General features: G+C 42.0%; 1 protein-coding gene across 4 annotated transcripts in view; it reads left to right on the top strand.

Moving 5' to 3' along the window:
• The window catches only part of DOCK4 (dedicator of cytokinesis 4), a 421,656-nt gene that overhangs the window by 145,972 nt on the left and 250,951 nt on the right, over window positions 1-24,733 (top strand). For all 4 annotated transcript variants that reach the window (XM_054024160.1, XM_054024176.1, XM_054024169.1 and 1 more), the window contains exons 6-8: window positions 6,591-6,739; window positions 18,486-18,570; window positions 22,361-22,512. In XM_054024160.1, the coding sequence (XP_053880135.1) occupies window positions 6,591-6,739; window positions 18,486-18,570; window positions 22,361-22,512 (386 nt within the window). The remainder of the gene's footprint in view (window positions 1-6,590; window positions 6,740-18,485; window positions 18,571-22,360; window positions 22,513-24,733) is intronic.

Raw genomic sequence — 24,733 nt, forward strand, 5'->3', positions numbered from 1 at the left:
GCCCCCAAAGTTTGTTAGAAAGAGATAAGGCAGAAAGTGTTTCACTGGCATTTAGCTAGCATCTCCCCAGAATTACATTTTCTTTGTGACAGTTCCACAGCTTTATAAAACTCAAATGTTGAATCTGGAAATGACCGATTAAGGGCTCCAGCCAGTTCTCCATCATTGACTATTGCCAGATCTAATTTACATAACCCACCCAACATTAATTATGCCCCCTATAATGAGCTAAAATATAAGCAATGGTCAAAATAACAAATTACTAGTACATCATAAAATCTAATTTCCTATCTAAAGGATACACTTCTAACATGCCTTACTATTAACATGTTCATATGTGGTATTCCAGTAAACTATGTTATAATGTTGACTGCAAAAAAGAACTATATGAGTTAGTTACTACATAATATAGTTATAAATATGAACTTGAAGGGTCTTGCATACACTTAAACATCATATAATCCACAGACTTTATAGCACTAAACAAATGTAATCATGATATTTCTGCACCCACACATCAGTGAGAGAATTTATACAACTGAACGATCTGAATGTTTCCTGGAACTATGTTCCTTTCACAAGCTTTGCATGCTAAACTTATATATAAATTCAACAATGTATGTCTAACAGCATATTTTCAATGCAGAACAAAATAAGGAGCAAACTTAAGATACGTTGGGTCATATTGAGTCATAGAATATTAGGGGAATTGGCGGGATCCCTTAATTGTTCATTTCTAGACTTAACTTTTACATTTTATTTTTACTAAGGGACCTTATTTCCAAATAGTGCTGAGTATCTGCCCATTGAAACCCATATCCCTTTAAGATATCTCCAGCTGGACACTTAAAAAATTGAGATGTGCAAAATCACTAGTGATTTTTAGAAAATTTAGACCAGGAAATTTTGAGGGGACAAAATTGTTTCTGTAGACCTCTTCTACACACGTTGCATGGCTTTTCAGTGTTTTTAAAGAACCGGTTTATTGTGGTTAGCACAGATAAAGGCCCTCTCTCTTCATATCTGGTCTATCTATCTATCTATATGAAGTTAATGGAAAGACTGCTCTTGATTTAAGTGTTTTGAGACAGATCTGTAGTTTTGTCATTAGATAGAGTGGTGCTGCCGAGGTGGCTTGCATCTCTCGATCTGTGGATCCTCACCACTCCAACACTTTGAGCAGAGGCATGTTGGAAGTGCATTTCGTTTTCAGTATATTTGAACCCACAGGCAGGCCTATATTCAGGGGTGAAAGTAACTTAAAGGACTTACCGGTATGCCAGAGTCCTGAGCGGGGGGCGTGGCCTCAACCGGAAGAGGCGGGGTTTCAAGATTTAAAGGCAGTGGCTGGAGCTCTGGGCCCTTTAAATCACCACCGTGGAAGCCGGTCCAGTCCGGCACAGTGTACTGGCTCTTGCTGGTACGCTGTACCGGCTTACTTTCACCTCTGCTATATTGTAATATTTTTATAATACAAAGCGCATCCTCCAAAGTGTACATGTACCTCTCGCTTTCAGGAGTAAGTTGCAGCAGTGATTGCCACTTGGGGAAAGTTTGTTTAAAAAAATGTGTTTGCATATAAACGTAGTACTTCTACAGTGTGTTAAACTGGCAGGATGAACTGCAGGATTCTGCAGAGTACTCTCTGGGGACTTGCAAATTTCCAACCAAACAAATCCCGGGGCAGCATTTAAAACTTCCAAAGCTTTATTTCTTCTGCATAGTTCCACTTGTGGGATCAAGGTGCCTGCACTGAAAGCTTCTGGAAAGCAGTGTCCATTGTGGCCATTTGCCCCTCCCTCCCCCTGTCATCCTGTTGGGTTCTGAGGGTATAAAACGGGGAATGGCTCCGACTACCCCTCAGTTCCTTTCTAACTGCTGAAGGTTCGGCGAGCTCAGATTGCACATAGTGTCCTTGATGCTTGCCTCTTGGTTTTTTCTTTGCCTTTTTCTGCCCTTTTGATGCAAATTTTGTTTATAGTTTGTCAGTCAGATTTTTCCTTTAAATGACACGAGGCAATCTCCATCCAGCCTGTGCTTCGTCTGGACCACATCACGCACCTTACGGGTACGGTAGCTCACCAGGCCCAGTCAACTAAGGTGACACTGAATAAGTTCAGTGTCACCTTCAAAAAATGTCCCTTAGAAGTAGGTTTGGCTGCCTCTCATACCCCTGCACAGGGGAGGCATCTCAGGCTGATCACTGTCAAGGTCCCTGGGCCTGTTCAGGTTGACCTAGGAGACCTGGCTATGTGCCTAAAGTGGCTCTCTCGATGTTGGATACAATTTCCAAAGGATCTGGATACACAGTTTTCAAATTCTGCCCCCCAGTGTGGATATGGAGCTACAAAACTCACATCTAGATCCAGCAGCCTAATGTGGATCTGGGGCTGCAAAACCTGGATCCACAAGAGAGCACTGATTGAGTACTACCAAACCTCACTCCTCCTCCACCCCCCCCCCCCCAAAAAGAAAACCCAAAACAAAACATGTATATGAATCCATGTCTGATAAATATTGCTTTGGATCCATGATAAGAGTCTGAATCCAGATTCTACAGTTAAACGTGAAGAACTGCAAAGCACAGTTGCCAAGAAGGGATCCTGTTACCTGGGATCCAGCCGGCATGAGGATCTGACATCTTTGACTATTGAGTCACTTGTTTACAGGCTCTTTACCACTAAGGTCCAACATTCACCCAGGTTGGTAGAGTCTGGAGCTACATTTCCAACACCATGATCTTTGCAGAACTTTGCTATAACAAACAGCAAATACATGGTTTCCATCATCAGCACCCCCACTATAAAAATTATTGCAGCACCCTGGCCTCACTGATTCTGTGCTCAACAGAGTGGCGTAAAGAAGCAGATCAGTGTGGAGGTCTTGCAACACTGGAAAAAAGAAATGATCAGATCTGGAATGGTGGATCTCCACCCAGGTTTGAAGTTCTCTGACAGACATCTTGAGTCCAGATTGCTTGATCTCTTGATTATGAGTCTTATTCTAAGATCTAAAAGATTCTAATGAAAAGCAGGTGTTTTTGATCAGTCAAATCTTCTCTGTAGCTTGAAAGAAATCTTCCATCTGGGCATCTCCTAAGTGGATGGACCTGATTAACTCCTGAACTGTTAATGCAGATTATTTAAAAGAAGATGCCTTCATGATAGCTCAGATAGTTCCAGAGATGCAAGCCTAATTATCTCCTTTAAGTTGCATTTTTACAGGACAGGTGATCTTGCCCACACCTCCATCACAGCAGTCTAAAATGTCAGAGATTTGCATTTCTTTCATACTTTGCATATTCAGAGAACTTTGTCATTATTTATACCAGGGCAAAGCTTATTTACTAGTTCCTTGGAGAAATGGAGCTGATATGAGGAGCTAATCCATCATAGTACAAAGGTTGCCCATGTAATGTGCTATGTTTCACAATTATTGGGACCTGACAGGGCTTTGACTTACTGGACAAATGTAGCCTCCATGGTATGCCCTGACATAATCATCATTGCATCATATTGCATGATTGATACTACAGCTATATGTGCTTTTAGCAAAAGTGTTTCTTCGTTAACTTTGTTTTGGGAGAGCAAGATCGATGGTTTCTATTCACTCTTGATCTGTCATCCAGAGCTGATACTTGTTTATCTAGAACGCCTCAGCTTACTTTCCTGGGGGATGAACTGCTTGCTAAATTCCCACAAGTGAGAACATGCAGAGGACACTTGAAGAAGAAATGAAGATTATTTACCTGTACCCAGTTTTCTTCCAGATGAGCCTCTGCATATTTACATTCCCCACCCCATTTCCCCACTTCTTCAGAGTCTCACGTTAGGAATTCTTGCATTAGTGGGAGGAACTGAGGGGTGGTCAGGACCATTCCCCGTTTTATACCATCAGAACCTTCCAAGATGGAAGGGAGAGGGAGGGGCACGTGGCCCCAGTGAACAATGCTTTCCAGAACGTTCTGGAAGCTCGCATCACAGGCACCTTGATCCCAAAAGTGTGAATATGTAAAGGCTCATCTCAAAGAACTCTGGTTATAGGTAAGTAACCTTCATTTCTTTCTTGATTTAAGAATATTTGAGCAGTAGGAGAGTTCAAAGTTGCCGTTTTTGTTTTGTTTTGTCATTAAGTAGAAATGAAACTTTTTTAAAGATCCAAAAGTGACTGCAAGGATTTGTTTGTCAGAAGAGTAAAGTTAGAATTATAAACTCAGAAATTAGTCATTTTCCATCTTGCTGTCAGTAGTGCAGGATGGTTCTCCATGGTCCATAAAACAACAGGCCTGGGTAGTGTCAACAGAGCTCATGCAAGGTCTGGTGCTATAGAAGCAGCTGGTCTGCCACATTTTTAAACTGATGGCACTACATTTTATTTTTCAGCCTCAGATTAGGTGCAATTGCTAATCTGTCTGGTGTGTTTTCATCTTGTACAGGACTCTATAAAAGCATATCTGTCTCCCTTTGGGATTCTCTTGCTTTTCAGGTAGCACAATAGCAATTATATTTGACAGTGAAGCTGTAATGAAATTGTATGCACTACTTCTTAATTTGAGATAGGCTTCAGTGCTTCATTATTTAATGCGAGTCAAGCAAAGAGATCTCATTAAATAAGGCTCCTGTACATATTTAATATGACAGGGATGTGGAATCTACTCCTTTTTGTAGTAAGATATGTGGGCTCTAATTTCATAACATATATGATTAGTTGAATTGATATAAAACCGAATCATCTGTAAATACAATTATTTTAAATGTACTTACTTATTAAGGTGCTTAGAACTGTTCTTCATTATTTTAACTCATGAGAATCTTTTTCTCTGCTAACTTTTATTTTTCCATCATGGATTTTTCTGCACTACGTTTCTAATAAAAGTGAAATTAATACATCTCTAGGGGCTTTGTTAATCCTCCCTCGTCTCCTGCCCCAAAACCAAAACAAAAAAATCCCTCCTTAAGTTTATAATTTTGTAGGCAAAAATATTTTAGTACATCAACGTATTCAATAATACTAGGTTACCTTTTGTATCAAAATGCAGCTGTAAAGCATAGATTTGGTTAATATTTTGGATATTTTAATTTCTCAGCAATAGTGACAATTGGAAAAACAAGAAGTTCTTTGGGTTAGGGACCATATTTTTGATCTGTCTCTGTACGGCACCTAGCATAATGAGTCCTGATCCATGATCAAGGCCGTTAGGCATAACCGTAATGCAGGTAATTATAAAATATCCAAAATATTTATAGATCTTGGAAGATATTGAACATCAGACTAAAATAATCGTGAGGAAGGTCACATTTTGTGTCCCGTGGTGGTGTCCATTGTCAGAGGCATAGCATATATTTCATATTGGAGTTCAGCTATTTGAAAAAGTATATTTCTTCAACAAAATTAGGGCCTGCTCCTGCTAACACTTACTAAAAGGAATATTGACCCACTGGTGCCTGATAGAATGTTTTTAAGAGTTTTCCATCTGGAAGCAGTTCTGTGTCTTCTAGATATTCTGGTTTGTTTCTGTTTTAAGGGACCTGTGAATGACTATCAAGACCTGTGTTGCTAAGAAGTTCATATGATCCTGTTGCTTAATCTTCTTCATAGCAACTAATTATGATTATTTGGCACCAAAAGTGGGCTAGGTGCCTGCTTCAAAGAATTTATACTGTAAATGAAAATGAAATAAATAAGGAGGACAAAACAAAGCAGTGTGGGGGGGGGGTTCTTGGGTACAGAAGTTACAGATACAAGGTAATGATGTGACAGCGGATTTTGACTTCTCATGGGGATTGTGCAGCAGGGGCAGCGGATGTTCCTGTTTTTATGCAGCTGTTCATAGTAACGAGGAAAAGAGGAAGAGGAGATACTGTGCCAGGATAAGAAGAACTAGCTCTGAACACAATGTTTTTCAAAACTTTGTATGTTACATCATCAGATCTTAAGGATTCAAAGCACTTCTTCAAAATAAGGTTCTCAGACAATATAAAAATATGATGACGTTAATTAAAGAGAGTTGGAACTGGTGAGGGAAGTGGACTGTTGCTGTCCTTGGTTTTTATGGGAAATGAAATATATACCCTTAACCATTGTATAACTAAGGTGGGAAAGTGTGGGGTGAAGAAGTCATAAGGCAATTCAGATAATTCCCCCTGTTTGAGAGTCAAGTTAAGCAGAAGGTGCCTGTCAGGAAAGATTTCAAAACATGTGCTTATAGCTATTTGCAGTTGACCCATGATATACACTACCAGTAATCAGGCATGTCTAAATAAGGACTGAAACGGATTCCTTGCTCCTCAGGCTGGCAAGAAGTAGCGAAGGCTATGGAGGCAGTGGTTCAAGAGTAGCCTTTAGTGAACCCAACTAGCTTGTGCTTGAAGTGATGTTGAATCTCTGAATGGATTTGTTTCTACCCTCCTCACCTGTTCTTTGAGGGAGGATCACAGTATGATGGGGCAAAGAGGGAATGAAGCACAGAGGGAGAAGTTAGGGAGGGTCCTAGAAGAGCTTTTGTCCCTCCCCCCCGCCCCAATGTCCCTGTTCGCATTGTTGACCTCCTCAGTTGGTATATACATAACTGTTGTTTGTGTATCTGACAGAGAAATGAAGGGGATCTTTTTCATCGACTATGGCACATAATGAATGAAATCCTGGACCTGAGAAGGCAGGTGCTTGTTGGCCATCTCACCCATGACCGGATGAAGGATGTAAAACGGCATATCACTGCTCGCCTGGATTGGGGCAATGAGTGAGTAAGAGTTAATAATAGAAGCAGTTATGGTAACCCAGTTATAATAAATGAATCATTGTGCCACAATTGTATGCTCATGGTAACGTGTTAAAATAAGGAACTGGTGTATGGCAGAAATGCTGAGTCTGATGTCAGCATTTTCTAGGACTCTTCCCCTCCCATCAGTTCTCTTCTGTAAGAAGGGGTGGATTTGAACCAGCACATTTTACACTTTGAAAATAAATGATTCATAGCTTCACTTTATTAAAAAAAAAAAACCACAAAACAAAAAACCCAACAAATATTTGCTTCATGTTGGCACTTACCTAGCAATCCTAGAAATATAGGGCTAGCAGGGATCTTGAGGTGAGAGGTGACTGCCTTTTTAACACCTTATCAATATATGCAAGGCCATATACTCCGATGGTACAAATCAACATATGCTGATTGATGGCAGCTGAGGTTTTGGTCCAAGATTTTTACTTTGATTTTGTCATGGATCAGTTTTTACCCGGGAAGCTTCAAGATATAATAAGAAACAAACAAAAATTATTAAAGAAAACCCATCAGATGCCTGCATTTTGCTTTTACCTGAATATTTATTTAGGAGCACTAAGTAAATCATATATGCTGTCACTGTTTTGATAGCAAACAAGTATTTTTCTGCCTTTGTATTTAGCTAAACTCATACCATATCAAAGGCTTTCACTTCACTGTTACTAACTGCATAACAACATCATGAATTCTAGAAATAAAAAATTAATAGCTTAAAGTTTTGATGTTGAATGTGGTTTTAACTTTTTCAGATACAGTTCATGCTGATCTTGACACTATTTTGCACAGTTTGAAAGGCCAGCAAGCTCATCTCTATTCCAGACACGCTGCACATAGGAAAAATAAACACAATAGGCTACTCTCGACTCAATATTACTTTTGAAAACAGCAGCACAGATTAAAAGCACATTGGCGCTTGCATTGAAAATCAAGACTTACTTGATACCCTGTTCTTGTAGCTGGCAATGGGGCATAAGGCTTTTGTGACTCTCTTCTAGAGAGGTGCCAACTGTTGTCTCCTGGCTTGGGCCATGTTTGGCAGCTGAATAGTACAGATGCCAGGAAATGAAGTGTACTCCTAGAGTGATGACATCTGTATATGTATCTAGCTTTTGCCTCTAGCTTTGCAGCATGATTTTGAAAAGTTGAGATTGTGCAGGAGAGGGGAGAGGACAGACTGCATTGAGATTAACCTGCAGCTGACCTGTCATACATTACTCCTCTTTTGCTGTCTTAATTACAAGGACTTTCTAGCCTGGTTTTTTAGAAGTGCTGAGCCACATGTACTCCTGTTAAAGTCAACAGAAGCTGTTTCTCCTCAGCACCTCTGAAAATCAGGGCATTAGTTTCTCAAGCGGTGTGTCAATTTCCTCTATAAACTTAACTGGTCATTGGACAGCTTTTCTGCCATTATGTTTGTTCTTTTTGTGAACCGCGAGGAATGAGTCTGACTTGTAATTATTATGTGAGAACATAAAGCCTGATCCAAAACCCTTTGAAGTAAATGGGAGTTTTTCCAATGACTACAGTGGATTAAGATCAGATTCATACTTTGGAGAATTTGAAAGAAGATAAAATACACAGGTGGTACTTCTCAGGATAAGGGATTTGAAAGATGAATTAAAAATACAGTAAAAGGGGCAAAACAGAGAAAATAATTAACAGAATTGGGGAGAAGGAGTAAGGAAGGAAAAATGAATCCTGATTTGTAATTTTCTACCGTCCTTTTACACTGGTAAATGCCCACCCATTGCTTAGAAACCAAGGTGATAAGCATCTTAGAAATACTTAAGAGTGGTATTTAGTTTATTACTAAATCAAAGGAGGATATTGTACACTTTACAGATTTTCATAACTACTTAAGTATTACTGCTGGCTTTGATAGAGTAAGCAGATAAATTATAGAAACAGATGCCATCTGCAGAGGGAGGAAATCAGCAGCAGTTAGTCTTTATGAAGAGAGATTCTTTTTACTTGGGTTACTAATTTCATTAGTTTTTGGGTGAATTGAAGAGATGGGGGAGGAGGGGAAGAAATAAAAAGGGAAAAGGAGCATCCTTGTCCATAAGGAGCTCAGTTCTGCCAAGCACAGAGAAGTGCTGAGTGTCCTCAACAATCATTGAAGCCAGCTCAGTACCTTGCCAGATCATTCCTAAATAAATTGGTTATTACTAGATTTTTTTTTCCCCATTGACATAATTTCCTGTTACTATTCTTTACCTGTCTATATTCTGTCTTATCCACTTCCCCTTCTATTTCTCAAGCTAATGGTGTGTCAGCTCCTTTCCATACCAGTCTCTCTGCCTCACCAGCAAACTCAAGACTCTGCCAGTCTTCACCTTGCCTTGCAAGGAAACATGTCCGTAACATCCAGCCCCTGTCACTTGTCACTCATAGAAATTACCAAGTCTGCTTCCTCTAAAGAGAGAGTGCACACACCAGCCTGTTAGTCTAGCCAAGGACCCACACTTGGGGGGCATTCTGCACCAAAAAAATAAAAACTAAAAACAGTGCCAAAAAAATTAAAATTCTGTGCTCAATATTTTAAAATTCTGCAAAAGTTATTTGTCAAAATAACACTATATAATCATGCCAGTTTCTATTATTTTGGTAATTTATGTCAAAATACCTGTCATCAAGTATGTCTGTAACAATACAGATTCCCCCAGGAATAGAGAGTTAAAGAAATCCCTATGATAACCCAGTTGCTGTTTCTCTACCCCCTTTCCCCTCCCAACTCCAGAGCCCAGCTGGGGGCCAGATACCCACAACCCCTCCCCCCCAGAGCCACCTGCGGAGCCTCCCCAACCAATAAACCTAAACCCCTTCTCCTCAGAGTCCAAATGTGTGGGCCCCCCAGCCCAGATACCCACCCCTCATTCCCCCCCAGAGCTCAGCTACGGGTCCCCCTGTCCCAAATACCCCCATCCCTTCCCCACCCAGAGCCCAGCTACACCCCCCCTACCCAGACACCCAGCTTCCCTCCCTCCCAGAACCTAGGGATGCAGAGGGAGAAATAGCCTAATGCTCTGTCCCAGGCTTGCATGGAGTTTCCTGCGCACCATCATCTCCTTCCCTCAGGGCACGCTGGGAACTGCAGCTGCCAGGAACCTTCTTGTCCCTCCCTCTTCCCCCCAGCAGTGTCTTCTATGTGCAAGTTGGGCTCTGCCAAGTCCACTGGCCCCTAATGGTGGCCAGTAGTACTGCAGCCCATTTCTGTGGGGGAAAGGAAATTCTGCGTGCACAATGTTAATTTCTGCAAAATTCTGCATTGTGCAGTGGCGCAGAATTCCCACAGGAGTATCACATCAAGCTTCTGCCATTTCCAGCCCCACAGGCAGGTGGATCCACCGTTGACAGACTCAGAGGGCGCTGATCCCTTTGTCCCCTAAGTGATGGATAAAAAAGGAGTTCTCTTTCTTTCTTTTTACAGTCTGGAAAACCTTTGAAATGTATTCTTTAAAAAGTAAACCCAGACAAAGTCCCTCTCCCCTGCTGCGAATTCTTTGGGGTGCAAGCTCCACCCCTCTTCTTCGTCATCTGGTCAGCTTGCTTTCTTGATTATCTTGATCACTTTGTTTATCTTAGATGCAAATGTACTTTCATTGCCCTTTACTTGTAATCAAGCCATGCTGTTTTCTCATCCGCCTGTTAGCTTGATACATGCAGAGAGGTAAATCCACATTCCTTTGTCTAGGGCAGGCTTGTTTTATCAACACCTCCAAAAGATATTTTCAGAACATATTTCTAAAACACACACACACACACACCTCTTTATACACAAACCATACATACAATCACACAATGATATTCATGACCATAGAAGATTAGGTTTGGAAGAGACCTCAGGAGGTCACCAGCATGTCACCAGTTTTCGTATGATACCTTACAAAACACTGATTGGCTAGTTATTCTGACAACAATGTAGTTGGGTGTGCCCTTTGCTAATTGGCATAAATGGGCTCCTATGGTCACAGTGTCCTATGTCTGGCAGTGGTCTGTACCATGTTTTATAGGAAGCCTTCTCAATTATGTACCTACATAGTTATACAGTGCTGTACATGTATAGTTGGGAAGTTCTTCTTGACCTTTTCAAGAGATCAGCTTGCACTTTGACATACAGTATGTGATTTGAACAGTTAGGTCACTCTATCTTGCATAGTGCAAATGTTTTTACTCGGCATAAAAATAATCAAATCCTTTGAATCTTATAGCTACGATATGCTCTATAGCAGTAGATTCTTTTATTTACCAATCTAGCATACCCTACAGAGTTATGTTCTTTCTCCCACCCATTTTCTGCCCCAACAAGACACATATGGAGATAGAAAGGAAAAAAGAGGGCAATTATCAGCATCCATGTCTATGCAGTTCTTGATGCCACTGCTGAGAATGCCAACATGGGTGTAAATTGTGATAGTGAGTTTTGTAATGGGAACATCTGTTCACTGAAAACTGGACAAACTACCAAACCTGGACTAGATTTGAACCAGTGACTTAAAAGTCTAAAGCTCCATATTCCATTATCAGAACTTCAGCCTTCTAGTTACACCTACCTTCTTTCTTTTCATATTTAGCCTCTTTAGAACCGTTATCTCTGTTTGAAAATTAAAAAGTTTGATTTATTAGCTTGGATACTTAGGGAAAATTAAGGCTCGGCCAACAGAGGATTCATTGTGAGGGCAAGGACCTCACATTCAGAGGCAGATTTATAATTTGGATGCAGGTTTTGGGGAGAACAAGTCAGGGACCAGCTATACCAACCATGGGAAGCACCAGCCTCAGAGGAGACAAGATTGAGAGTAGGGCTGTAGCATCACTTCACCTCCCCTTCACTTCATATCAGTAGGCCTGCTCTGCTATACCTGCAGAACAGGTGTTCCAAATCCTGCTGATCAATACACTGGCTACACCTACACAAGGATAAAAGACCTGCGGTATGACCACGGCTAGCCAGATCAGCAGACTCAGGCTTGTGGGGTTGGGGCTGTGGGGCTAAAAATTGCTGTGTAGACATTCAGGCTCCAACCTGGCAGGGTCCCAGAGCTCAGGCTCCAGCTCGAACCCAAATGTCTACACAGCAATTTTTCAACCCCAGGGCCCGAGTCAACCCAGGCCAGCCATGGGCTTTTTATCCCTGTGTAGATGTGTGCCCTCTGTGGCCTCCATAATAAGCCTAACTGAACCCATGGTTTTGTATTTCAGTGATGTGTGTACGTAATTCCCATTAATGACAGAAACCCTTTGTGTGGGGCTAAGTGGACATAAGTGACTGTGTTTGTCCCCCACACCCTTTTTCTTACCCACAAGGGTAGTGCTTCACATCTATATTGTAATGGGTGATGGAGAAAGAACTCTGAATTCCATTTCACTTGACAATACTTCATTTGTTTTTGATAATCTTCCAAACCTTTTAAATGTAAGTGAAACTTGCCTCCCTTCCATAAGGGCGCCTTCAACTTTCATAATTGAACTTTGCAGCCATTTCAGTCTTGATAAGATCTCTCTTATGCCTTAGATTTATTGATTACTTAATATTGCAATATGTGGGAAGTTAAATTCCCATTGAGTGTAAGGGTAGGATGAATAATGCTTTTTAGTTTTCTTTAAATGCCAGATTAACGTGTAGTTTGACCTTAAATAGAAGTATAAAAATATTGAGAATGATAAAAAAGTTGTGCAAAATAGTGTTTATTTTTTTTGTTTTTAAAAAACATTTAATATAAACTAATAAGTCCACAGAAAACTTAACCAGGCAACATTTTGTATAGCAACACTGGATCTACTTAATGGTTAGCACACGAATACAATGAAAAACTTTGCACAGTGGTCACAATTAAAACATTTCTGTGGTTTGAGAGAGATTAACATTTCTCATTTTAAGTACAGGGAATATTTTACAAACTGGAGTAATCTTTTAAGTACAGCCACTGTATATGATTATATCTTGCTTCAGATAGATTGAGAATCCTTTTGACTGTACATCTTTTGCTAGTAGATACCAGTGTTCTGGTAAAACAGTGATTTTTATTTTCTTGCCACATAAAAACAAATTTTTAAAATGTAGCAGAATATGAACTCCCATTAGTTAGTCAAAAAAACGTTGGTGTGCCACAACCTTTCATTGTTATTTTTTTCCTCTGTAAGGGTAACAGAACTCTGGTGCAGATTTTAGTACTTTCTGCTCTGTTGTCTGACATGATGTGTACTCTAAAAGATCTTCCAGTGGATATTATTCTTAAGGAAACCACCTGCTTTGCAGAGTGAATATGTGTACATTTTCTTTCATGAACTTGAAAAAAGATAGAAATGAGTAAAAGTATTTGTTATATAAATTCTTTTATTTTCAGTTTTCCCCAGTGCACACGAAAATTGTTGTTATTCCCAACAGAGCCAGCGCTGGATACTTTGAAAGTACCCTAGCTGTGAAAGAAAATGTCAGGGGACTGATTTGTAGGTGGTCAAGCCTAGTAGTCAGAGTTTGGCTGCCGGAGTCAAGGGGCAAAACAGGATCAAAACCAGGAACCAGGGCTGAACATCAGAACCAAAGTCAGAGTCCAAATGCCAGAGCCAAGGGTCGAGTAAGAGCCAGGAATCAGAGCCAAAGGTCAGAACTGGATTACCAGGAGTCAGGAAAAGCAAGAGCAGGGGTGATTCTGAGGCAGCAGCAAGACTGGGACAGGATGTGAACAAGGCTGGGTGCAGGGCAGGGTCTAGACTGTAGCCGTGGAGGAGGCAATCAGGAGCAGAGCTTAGAGAGAGACGAGCACAGGAAGGCAGGGAATCCATGGACGTGGGTGTTGAGCAGCCAGCAAGCTACTGCTGCAGCTGGGCTTAAGAACTGACCTGCTAGCTTCCTCAGCCACTCAGGCAGGGCAGTCCATCAGGCAGGCTAGCTGGCTTGTTAGGGTTTCAGGAATTCTGAGCAGGCACAGCTATAGGGCCTTACTCCTGACAGAAAGTGACAGTGTGTACTAGTAGGCTGGGCCCTTCCACAGTGATCATAATACACAAGGAGATTGGCCTGGATGGGGTTCCAGCCTGAAATGTGACAGCATGCACCCTGTGGGTGACAGCAGAACAGAAATTACAAAAACTGAGTGAGAAGAACAGGAGTACTTGTGGCACCTTAGGGCTGGTCCCCCAGTTCGAACTAAGATACGCAACTTCAGCTACGTGAATAACGTAGCTGAAGTCGAAGTACCTTAGTTTGAACTACAAGGTACTTACCGCGGGTCCACACGTGGCAGGCAGGCTCCCCCCGTCGACTCCGCGTACTCCTCTCACGGAGCAGGAGTACCGGCGTCGACGGCGAGCACTTCCGGGATCGATTTATCGCGTCTAAACAAGACACGATAAATCGATCCCAGAAGATCGATTGCTTACTGCCGAACCCGAAGGTAAGTATAGACATACCCTTAGAGACTAACAAATTTATTTGAGCATAAGCTTTCGTGGGCTACAGCCTACTTCATCGGATGCATGCAGTGGAAAATACAGTAGGAAGATATATACACACACACAGAACATGAAACAATGGGTGTTACTATACACACTATAAGGAGAGTGATCAGTTAAGGTGAGCTTTTAGCAGCAGGGGAGGAAACAAAAAACCTGTTTGTAGTGGTAATGAAAATGGCCCATTTACAGCAATTGACAAGGAGATATGAGGAACTGTGGGGGGCGGGGGGAAATAAGCAAGGGGAAATAGAAGAACAGGAGTACTTGTGGCACCTTAGAGACTAACAAATTTATTAGAGCATAAGCTTTCGTGGACTACAGCCCACTTCTTCGGATGGATATCACTAACAAATTTATTAGAGCATAAGCTTTGAAGTGGGCTGTAGTCCACGAAAGCTTATGCTCTAATAAATTTGTTAGTCTCTAAGGTGCCACAAGTACTCCTGTTCTTCTTTTTGCGGATACAGACTAACACGGCTGCTACTCTGAAACAAGGGGAAATAGTTTTACTTTGTGTAATGGCCCATCCACTCCCAGTCTTTGTTCAAGACTAATTTAATGGTGTCCAATTTGCAAATTAATTCCAATTCAGCAGTCTCTCGTTGGAGTCTGTTTTTGAAGGTTTTTTTGTTGTAATATTGCAACTTTTAGGTCTGTAATCGAGTGGCCAGGGAGATGGAAGTGTTTTCCAACTGGTTTTTGAACGTTATAATTCTTGACGTCTGATTTGTGTCCATTTATTCTTTTATGTAGAGACTGTCCGGTTTGGCCAATGTACATGGCAGAGGGGCATTGCTGGCACAAGATGGCATATATCACATTGGTAGATGTGCAGGTGAACGAGCCTCTGATAGTGTGGCTGATGTGATTAGGTCCTATGATGGTATCTCCTGAATAGATATGTGGACAGAGTTGGCAACGGGCTTTGTTGCAAGGATAGGTTCCTGGGTTAGTGTTTTTGTTGTGTGGTGTGTGGTTGCTGGTGAGTATTTGCTTCAGGTTTGGGGGCTGTCTGTAAGCAAGGACGGGCCTGTCTCCCAAGATCTGCGAGAGTGATGGATCGTCCTTCAGGATAGGTTGTAGATCCTTGATGATGCGCTGGAGAGGTTTTAGTTGGGGGCTGAAGGTGATGGCTAGTGACATTCTGTTCCTTTCTTTGTTGGGCCTGTCCTGTAGTAGGTGACTTCTGGGTACTCGTCTGGCTCTGTCAATCTGTTTTATCACTTCAGCCGGTGGGTATTGTAGTTGTAAGAATGCTTGATAGAGATCTTGTAGGTGTTTGTCTCTGTCTGAGGGGTTGGAGCAAATGCGATTGTCTACAGCCAAGCTCTATGATACAATGGATCGAGTGGTGTGGTCTGGATGAAAGCTGGAGGCATGTAGGTACGTATAGCAGTCAGTAGGTTTCCGGTATAGGGTGGTGTTTATGTGGCCATCGTTTATTAGTACTGTGGTGTCCAGGAGGTGGATCTCTTGTGTGGACTGGTCCAGGCTGAGGTTGATGGTAGGGTGGAAATTGTTGAAATCATGATGGAATTCCTCAAGGGCTTCTTTTCCATGGGTCCAGATGATGATGATGTCATCAATGTAGCGCAAGTAGAGTAGGGGTGTTAGGGGAGAGAGCTGAGGAAGCATTGTTCTAAGTCAGCCATAAAAATGTTGGCATACTGTGGGGCCATGCAGGTACCCATAGCAGTGCCGCTGATTTGAAGGTACACATTGTCCCCAAATGTGAAATAGTGAGGACAAAGTTACAAAGTTCAGCCACCAGGTTTGCCGTGACATTATCGGGGATACTGTTCCTCATGGCTTGTAGTCCATCTTTGTGTGGAATGTTGGTGTAGAGGGCTTCTACATCCATAGTGGCTAGGGTGTTTTCAGGAAGATCACTAATGGATTGTAGTTTCCTCAGGAAGTCAGTGGTGTCTCGAAGATAGCTAGGAGTGCTGGTAGCGTAGGGCCTGAGGAGGGAGTCCACGTAGCCAGACAATCCTGCTGTCAGGGTGCCAATGCCTGAGATGATGGGGCGTCCAGGATTTCCAGGTTTATGGATCTTGGGTAGCAGATAGAATACCCGAGCAGGGGTATTCTATTTTTTTTTCTCCCCTGCTGATAAAAGCTCACATTATCTGACCACTCTCCTTATAGTGTGTATAGTAACCCATTGTTTCATGGTGTGTGTGTGTGTGTTGTCTTCCTACTGTGTTTTCCACTACATGCAGCCGATGAAGTAGGCTGTAGCCCACGAAAGCTTATGCTCAAATAAATTTGTTAGTCTCTAAGGTGCCACAAGTACTCCTGTTCTTTTTGCGGATACAGATTAACACAGCTGCTACTCTGAAAAACTGAGTGGCGTGTGACGCAGTTTGTGTCAAGGAGTATTTTAAATGTGAAAAACCTGTAAAACAAAATAATTTTTAATTCTTCCCTCCCCTACTCAATTATATTTCAGCCTTTATTTTTATTCTCATCATCCCCTCTCTCTCTACTTCGGCTCCCTTGTGTTCCATTTCCACGAGCCGAGTGTGAAAAATTCATTTTTTTAAATTAGTTTTTAAAAATGTTTGCATCAAGCCCCAAATTTCACCACGGACCCACCATTAGACGCTGCTAAGAAGACAGCACATCAGCTGTTTGTCAATGTTACATTGCTTTTTCCCATCTCAGGAGGAGGAGGAGGACTGGGAGAAGGAGGAGAGAGAGCTTGTGCCCAGATATGCTGGAGCTTAGCCCCTCCTAGTGCCTTAAAGCCCACATGGGCGTGAGCTAAGTGGGGGATTGAGGAGCAAATTGGCACTAACAATTGCCCCCCCCACACACACACACCATCCCTGCCCATCCCATGTATTTATCTAGTTATTTTTTGAACCCTGTTATAGTCTTGACCTTCACAATATCCTCTTGCAAAGAGTTGCACAGGTTGACTGTGCGTTGTGTGAAAAAATACTTCCTTTTTTTGTTTTAAACATGCTGCCTATTTATTTTATTTGGTGACCCGTTATTCTTGTGTTATGAGAAGGAGTAAATAATACTTCCTTATTTAATTTCTCCTCACCAGTCATGATTTTCTAGACCTCTATCATATTCCCCCTTAGTCATCTCTTTTCCAAACTGAAAAGTTCCAGTCTTATTCATCTCTCCTCATATGGCAGCTGTTCCATACCCCTAATCATTTTTTTGCCCTCCTCATACCTTTTCCAATTCCAATATATCTTTTTTGAGATGGGGTGACCGCATCTTCACACAGTATTCAAGATGTGAGCGTACCATGGATTTATATAGTGGCGATATGATATTTTCTGTCTTATTATCTATCCCTTTCTTAATGATTCCCAACATCCTGTTTGCTTTTTTGACTGCCGCTGCACATTGAGTGAACGTTTTCAGAGAACTATCCACAATGACTCTGTCCTGATTAAACACAGAAATCTCCGACAACTATGCTGTAAATCATTGAATTTGTAGGTGCATCTTCAACTATCAGAAGCTCTGAGGAGCCCTATAACAAAAAATAGTTAAAGAACTGTGTGCTAAGAATTTTATGCTAATCGGAGGGACACAGCCCTGACTTACTTTGGATGGTCACTTGTTCCTGCTTACACAAGAGATTCTCTTTTTCAAGAGTTTTCTAATATTTTAAAGTGCAGCTGTGCTGACTGTTTAAAATGTCATTACCTTAATTCAGCACATCTGCACCATGTGTGTATTCAATGTCTTATCTTCTTACATTAGTGACAAAAATAAGCTTCTGCTATATTTTACTTCTGTTAACTCAAGTGTGCTTCATTATTTCATAAAGTCCAGAAATTCAAGTGCAGTTGATAAAGTTGGGTCTATATAAAAAGGAACTGATGCTTTCACATCCGCTGGATTTTTTTTTTTTTTTTACTGTCTATTTAGGTTTCCATCTAACTGGACATTACAAGTCACCTCAAAGTGTGCTATCTGCACAAGAGTCGGGCTGGAGGCATGAAATATAAATTAACAATATTATGTAATACTAAAAGCTGTGATGGAACATATCCCAGTGTAAATGTTACACAGCAAAAGGGAGGGAGAAGTTACCAATGAACTTATAATTAATTAAGTACCTAGACAAAATGGTTTGTAAAAAATATTAGTGGCCGGTTGGAATCCAGGCATGACACCAGTTAACATGCACAATATTAGACACACTGTTTCCATCAAAATATAATTTTTTCATGTGCCCTGGAATGTGTCTCCATTATTTCCATATTCTCCTTTACAGGCAATTGGGGCTAGACTTGGTTCCAAGAAAAGAATATGCTATGGTGGATCCTGACGAGATCAGTATTACAGAACTCTATAGGCTGGTAAGTAGATTCTTTCCCGGGGCACCCAGGGTTGAGAGCCCTTGCTACCTCTTACCCTTAGCATGAGGAAGCCTTGTCTGTGCCTGCTGGGGTCAGCTTCCCAAATCCACTGGACATGGGCAACACAAGGACTGTCACTCCACAGGTTAGCAATTGGCACACTCCAGCGCTTGAGCCCTCCAAGTGTGTACCTGAGCATCCTGCCCCTGGTCTGTTGGACACTTGCAGTATTTACAGATTCACTGCTTCCAAAGAAGCAATATGTGCCAGCTTACCAGTTCCACTTCAGATCACTGCCCTGTTATAAACATATCAAAGCACTTAGATATGTTTATAGTGAAATAAAGTATAAGTTTATTTACCAAAACTAGAGATTCAAGTAGTAGCAAATAGAAATATTGGAAACAAATGATTACATAATAAATAAAATCATAACCTGCATTCTAGACTTAAGACTTAATTAACAAGATAAGACCTCTTGTGCAGGGGTCAGCGATGTGTCCGTATACAGATACAAGTGTCCACGGTAAAAATTTTGAGATCCGTGGAGGGCACTCATGGGCGGGTCCCCGCAAGCAGCTCCCAGTCCCTGCTGTTGCTGAAGGAGGGATGGCCAGGCGGCTCTGCACGCTGCCTACGTTCCCCCTCCCTGAGTGCTGACTCCGTGGCTCCCGCCCATTGGCTAGGAACCGTGGCTAATGGGAGCTGCGGGGGCAGCACTTGCGGATGGGGCAGTGCGCAGAGCTGCCTGGCCGTGCCTCTACGTAGGAGCCGGAAGGGGGACATGGCGTTGCTTCTGGGAGCTGCTTGAGGTAAGCGCTCCATGGAGCCTGCATAACCACCACCACCCTGCCCCAGCCCTGATTCCACTCCCACCCTCTGAACCCCTTGGTCCCAACCTGGAGCACCCTCCTACACCCCAAATCCCTCAGCCCCACCCCAGAGCCTGCACCCCCAGCTGGAGCCCTCATCCCCTTCCCCACCCCAACACCTGCCCCAGCCTGGAGCCCCTTCCGGCACTACAAACCTTCAGTCCCAGCCCAGAGCCGCCTCCTGTACCCCAAATCCCTCATCCACAGACCCACATGAGAGCCTGCACCCCCAGCTGAAGCCCTCTCACCCTCACACACATATCCCAACCCCCTGCTCCAGCCCAGAGCCCTCTCCCGCACCTTGAACCCCTCATTTCTGGCCCCACCCCAGAACCCGCACACCCAGCCCAGAGCCTGTACCCCCTCCCACACCCAAACGCCCTGCCTCAGGACAGAGCCTCCCCGCTGCCCCTCCAATGTCCATCACTAAGTCCAGTAATTTTGTCAAGTGTCCGTCACACAACATGGTGGTGCTGACCCTTGCTCTTGTGTCTTGTAGAGTAATGCTCACCCAAAATCCTTGCAGTGCTTTATAGCCTGGCTGGCTGTGACCCTGTTTTCATGAGTAAAGACTCTTGTCAGTTTCTCCTCCAAGGACTCTGTGTGTCCCCTTGCACTCCAAGAAAAAACACATTCCTTTGTTTTTATTCATAAACCGGATACCCCATCCCTTGCTGTTGGTTTATTCCTGTAAATTTTGTCTCTTGTAGATTTCGCAATCTCTCAGCCCACCCTGGCTCCGTATGCAGTATGCGTTGTGAGGCATATAATACACAAAAGTCGAGACAGGGAGATAGTTGTCCATTACCTCCTGTCTGAAAGGAACATTTCCAAGATGTGTCACTTCCTGGTGACTACCTTAATTCCAGGACCTTAAGAACATAATTTTTAACATAGATATATAACTCCTTAAATATTATCTGTATATACATTTCACAATGATCATGATGGCCAGTGGGCTATTGGCACTCAGTAGAGATTTCACATTCCACCCTTTGGTGAACTGTTATGTCGATATCACTCCCAGAGGATCTCTCTAAAACCCTATGCACCCCCTGTGTCCTATGACCGTTCAAAATTAAAAAAAAAATTCTAATGTCTGGGTCAGTATATTTCTATTGATAACATATTGGAATTTGTCTTGATATCAGAAATTTCTTTGGGGCTATTTTGATGCATCTGTAGCTCTGAAAGATACTTTCATTTGAGTTAAACTTTCCACTGACAATATATGTATGTGTGTGTGTGTGCGCATGCTCCGCATATTATGTGGATTTGATATATCATCAATGAAACCATTACAGTTCTGGAATGGTTCCATAAAAGCTTAATCATGAGTAAAAGCATATGAGATGCTTTCTTTAATACTGTAACCGGGCCCTTAGTTGCATTAGGCTATGCAAAGATTAATGGAATTGTAATAATATATCCATTGTATGAGTATTGTCACTCTTAATCATATTGGTTGTGGGGTCTCTTCAGCGAATATAATAACATGGATGTCAATAAAGCTGTACGAGACAACTCTCCTTTTGGCTTCTCTGTACACAGAATGATCCATTTTATTTTATGGGAAATTATAATTATTTTTTAAGGGGCCTGATCCATACAAACTCCATTGAAGTGAATGGAAAGACTCCAATTGACTTCAGTAGGATTTGGATATGACCTATGGTAATGTTAAATTGCTATAGTAATATAGAACTTATCTGCTTAAGTTTAAAAACTTTTTTAAAACTAAGTTTTACTCTTGTTAACACAAATGTATTTGAATAATTAACATGGCCCATAGAATAAAGCACAAATGAGAAGATTGGGCCCATATAAATGCGAGCTGACATATTTACATTTGCTAATATTATTTTTTTACTATATATTCTGATTATCATTTGACTTGACATTACAGATCACCTGTTTCATTGTGGTGTCAGTTAAGTATTTGGGTTATGTGTTGAAAACACTGGGTTAGTCTTTCTCAAAGTTCAAAACTGTACGTAGTATTACAGATTACATATTTGGACACTTAATATGAAATATTTTTCTAATTATGTGGAAAGGAAATTAATCAAGTGAAGAAAAATGAAAAATACAATTAAGTGGAAAAACGCTGATTACTTCATAAGATTAGCTAAATTAGATAAGAAGAATAAAAGAAATAAAATTAGATATTGCTAACGTGGGCAACCTTACTAAAATTAGTGAGCAGCTAAGCAATGTAAATTTTAAAAATAAAAAAAGGAGAAAAGCAAAAGATGTTAGCTTACATTGAGGATTAAGTACTTTGGAAGTGTCATATTTTGATTTAAAAAAAAATGTAATTTTAAATGCCAAGAGACAGAAATAGTACTATTTGATTTTTTTTTTTTTTTTTTTTTTTTGATCCCGGGTTCCATTAAAATGGTCAAACTATAAACTGATAAATGAGGTTATTAAGGGAAAAAGCAACTGACCTACAGAGCAGTCTGGCACAGATTATACTATGTGGAAGTGAACCTTTCGGTTTTAGAATAATAACTACAAAGCAACTGTATAGTTTATTTTAAAGCTTTTTCAGGAGCAATTCTTTAAACCAGATTTTAAATAAAGCGTGGGTACATACCTGCCTAAGGTGGTTTTGGGTTCTGATGGTTAGAAGAAGGAGCTGGAAGGTTGTGGTTAATGGATTCTAACAGTCCCAATTGAGCCAGTGGGTAACCCTGATTAAGTCATGCCAGCACCTTATTCCTCTTATCTGGGAAATAGATGAAAATCAGTTGGCTCACTGCAGAACAGGTGCTAAATCTAAAATGAGGGGTTTGGGATTAAGACATTACCCCACATTTAGAATTTTTAACTAGTGCTATGTTTAATGTATTAGGCTTTTTTATAAATATTTGAACGTGCTGATAGATGTGGTTGTTGTTGATACTAATATGTAGATGGAGCATCGTCATCGAAAGAAAGACACTCCTATCCCAGCAAGCAGCCATCATCTTTTTGTGCAGATGAAGAGTTTGATGTGCTCCAATCTGGGAGAGGAACTGGAAGTCATCTTCTCACTGTTTGATAGTAAAGAGAATCGACCAATCAGGTAATAACATCAATTCTCATGTAAATATTTCAAAACCACAGTTTAGAAGGACTTAGATTAGTGTGTTCCATGCATCTTACATGATGGAGCTAGTGATATGTTTAGGACTTGTCTACACAGTGTGGCAATGCTGACTATGGGAGTATGATTTCCAAAGTTCTCTGATGCATTACACCATAGGTGCCGACTCCGTGGGTGCTCCACCTCTGGAGCACCCACGGAGAAAAATTAGTGGGTGCTGAGCACCCACCATCAGTTCCCTGTGGCCCCGCCCCATCACCCTGCTCCAGCTCGCCTCCACCTCCTCTGCGAGCGCGCCGCCGCATCCTGCTTGTTCCCCTTCCCTCCCAGCACTTGCGCCGCGAAACAACTGTTTCGCGGGGTAAAGAGGAGGGGGAATGCGGCATGCTGGGGGAAGAGGCAGGGATTTGGGGAAGGTATCCAATAGGGACAGGGAGGGGTCGGAGTTGTGGCGGGGACTTTGGGGAAGGGGTTGGAATGGGGGGGCGCGAGCTCCCACCGGTGCCAGAGAAAGTTGGTGCCTATGCGTTACAAATTAATTGGTCCATATACACCTTGCTGATGTGCACTAAAGGTTCCCTAGTTCAGGGGTTCCCAACCTTTTTCTTTCTGAGCCCCCCCCCCCCCCCCCCCCGCTATAAAAACTCGGCCCACGTGTGTCACAATAATTGGATTTTTGCATATAAAAGCCAGGGCCGGCATTAGGGGGTAACCAGCAGGGCAATTGCCTGGTGCTCCATGCCTCAGTGGCCCCCACAAAGCTACATTACTAAAGCTTTAGCTTCAGTCCCAGGTGGCAGGGCTAAGGGCCCTGGGCTTCAGCCCCATGTGGTGGGGCTTTGGCTTTCTGCCCTGGGTCCCAATAAGTCTAATGCTGGCCCTGCTTGGTGGACCCCGTTATGACGTTGCACTCTGTATGATTTTATAAAAATATGCTAATTAATGAGTGAATATAATGTAACTGGAATATGCTTCATGCAAAAGGTCTCTTGTAAGGTATCATTACAAAGTTTATAATCTACTGAGTGTGGTCATCGTATTTGTATAAATGTATCACTCTTGTATCTGAAACTAGAAATATGAAATATAACTCTGAGGACCTACTGTAATTATGCAAAGTGTGGGCCATTAATTAGTGGTTTGGAATCTTGATGGCTCCCATCAACCAGGACAATTAACTGTGGATGGCTCTGTTTGCAGGCAAGTCTTCCTCTGAGTCAGACTGGGAGGAATGAAGGCTTAGGGTCTTACAGTGACATGTGATCATGTCACCTGAACTGGAATCCATCTTTAACCTAGTGCTTTTCCATTGGGTGGGAACCCAGAGGAACAAAGGATTCCTGCCTTATGCAAAAGATATATAAATGGGTGGAAGAAAACAAAGAGGAGTCCATCATGAGGAATCCCCTAGCTACCATCTGAGCTGGAACAAGAGCTGTACCAGGGGGAAGTATTGTGCCCAGGCCTGGAAGGTGTCCAGTCTGAGGAAAAAACTTACTGAAGCATCTCTAAGGCTGAGATTATCTGTATTCAGTTTGATTAGACAGATTTGCGTGTTTTATTTTATTTTGCTTGGTGACTTATTTTGTTCTGTCTGTCACTACTTGGAACCACTTAAATCCTACTTTCCGTATTTAATAAAATCACTTTTTATTTATTAATTAACCCAGAGTATGTGTTAATACCTGGGTGGGCAAACAGCTGTGCATATCTCTCTATCCGTGTTATAGAGGGTGAACAGTTTGAGTTTACTCTGCATAAGCTTTATACAGGCTAAAATGGATTTATTTGGGTTTTGGGCATCTGAGTGTTAAAGACAAGAACACTTTTGTAAGCTGCTTTCAGGTAAGCCTGCAGCTGTTTGGGGATGTGATTCAGACCTGGGTCTGGGTTTGCAGCAGGTTAGCGAGTCTGGCTCAAACCAGGCAGGGCACTGAAGTCCTAAGCTGACGGGGCAGGAAAGCAGGGGCAGAAGTAGTCTTGTCACATCAGGTGGCAGCTTCCAAGGGGGGTTCTGTGATCCAACACGTCACACCCATGAAACCTGCTCGCGGCACCCCCCAGGGGGCCCCAGATCTCTCGTTGAGAACCACTGCCCTAGTTGATTCTCGGACTAATTAATGCACAACATGTTAGTGCAGTTTAGAAATCACAGCCCTGTAGTGCGCAGCACCCCACTGTGTAGACAAGCCCTTAGTTA

Source organism: Malaclemys terrapin, chromosome 1 (assembly GCF_027887155.1).
Source record: "Malaclemys terrapin pileata isolate rMalTer1 chromosome 1, rMalTer1.hap1, whole genome shotgun sequence".
Lineage (NCBI taxonomy): Eukaryota > Metazoa > Chordata > Testudines > Emydidae > Malaclemys > Malaclemys terrapin.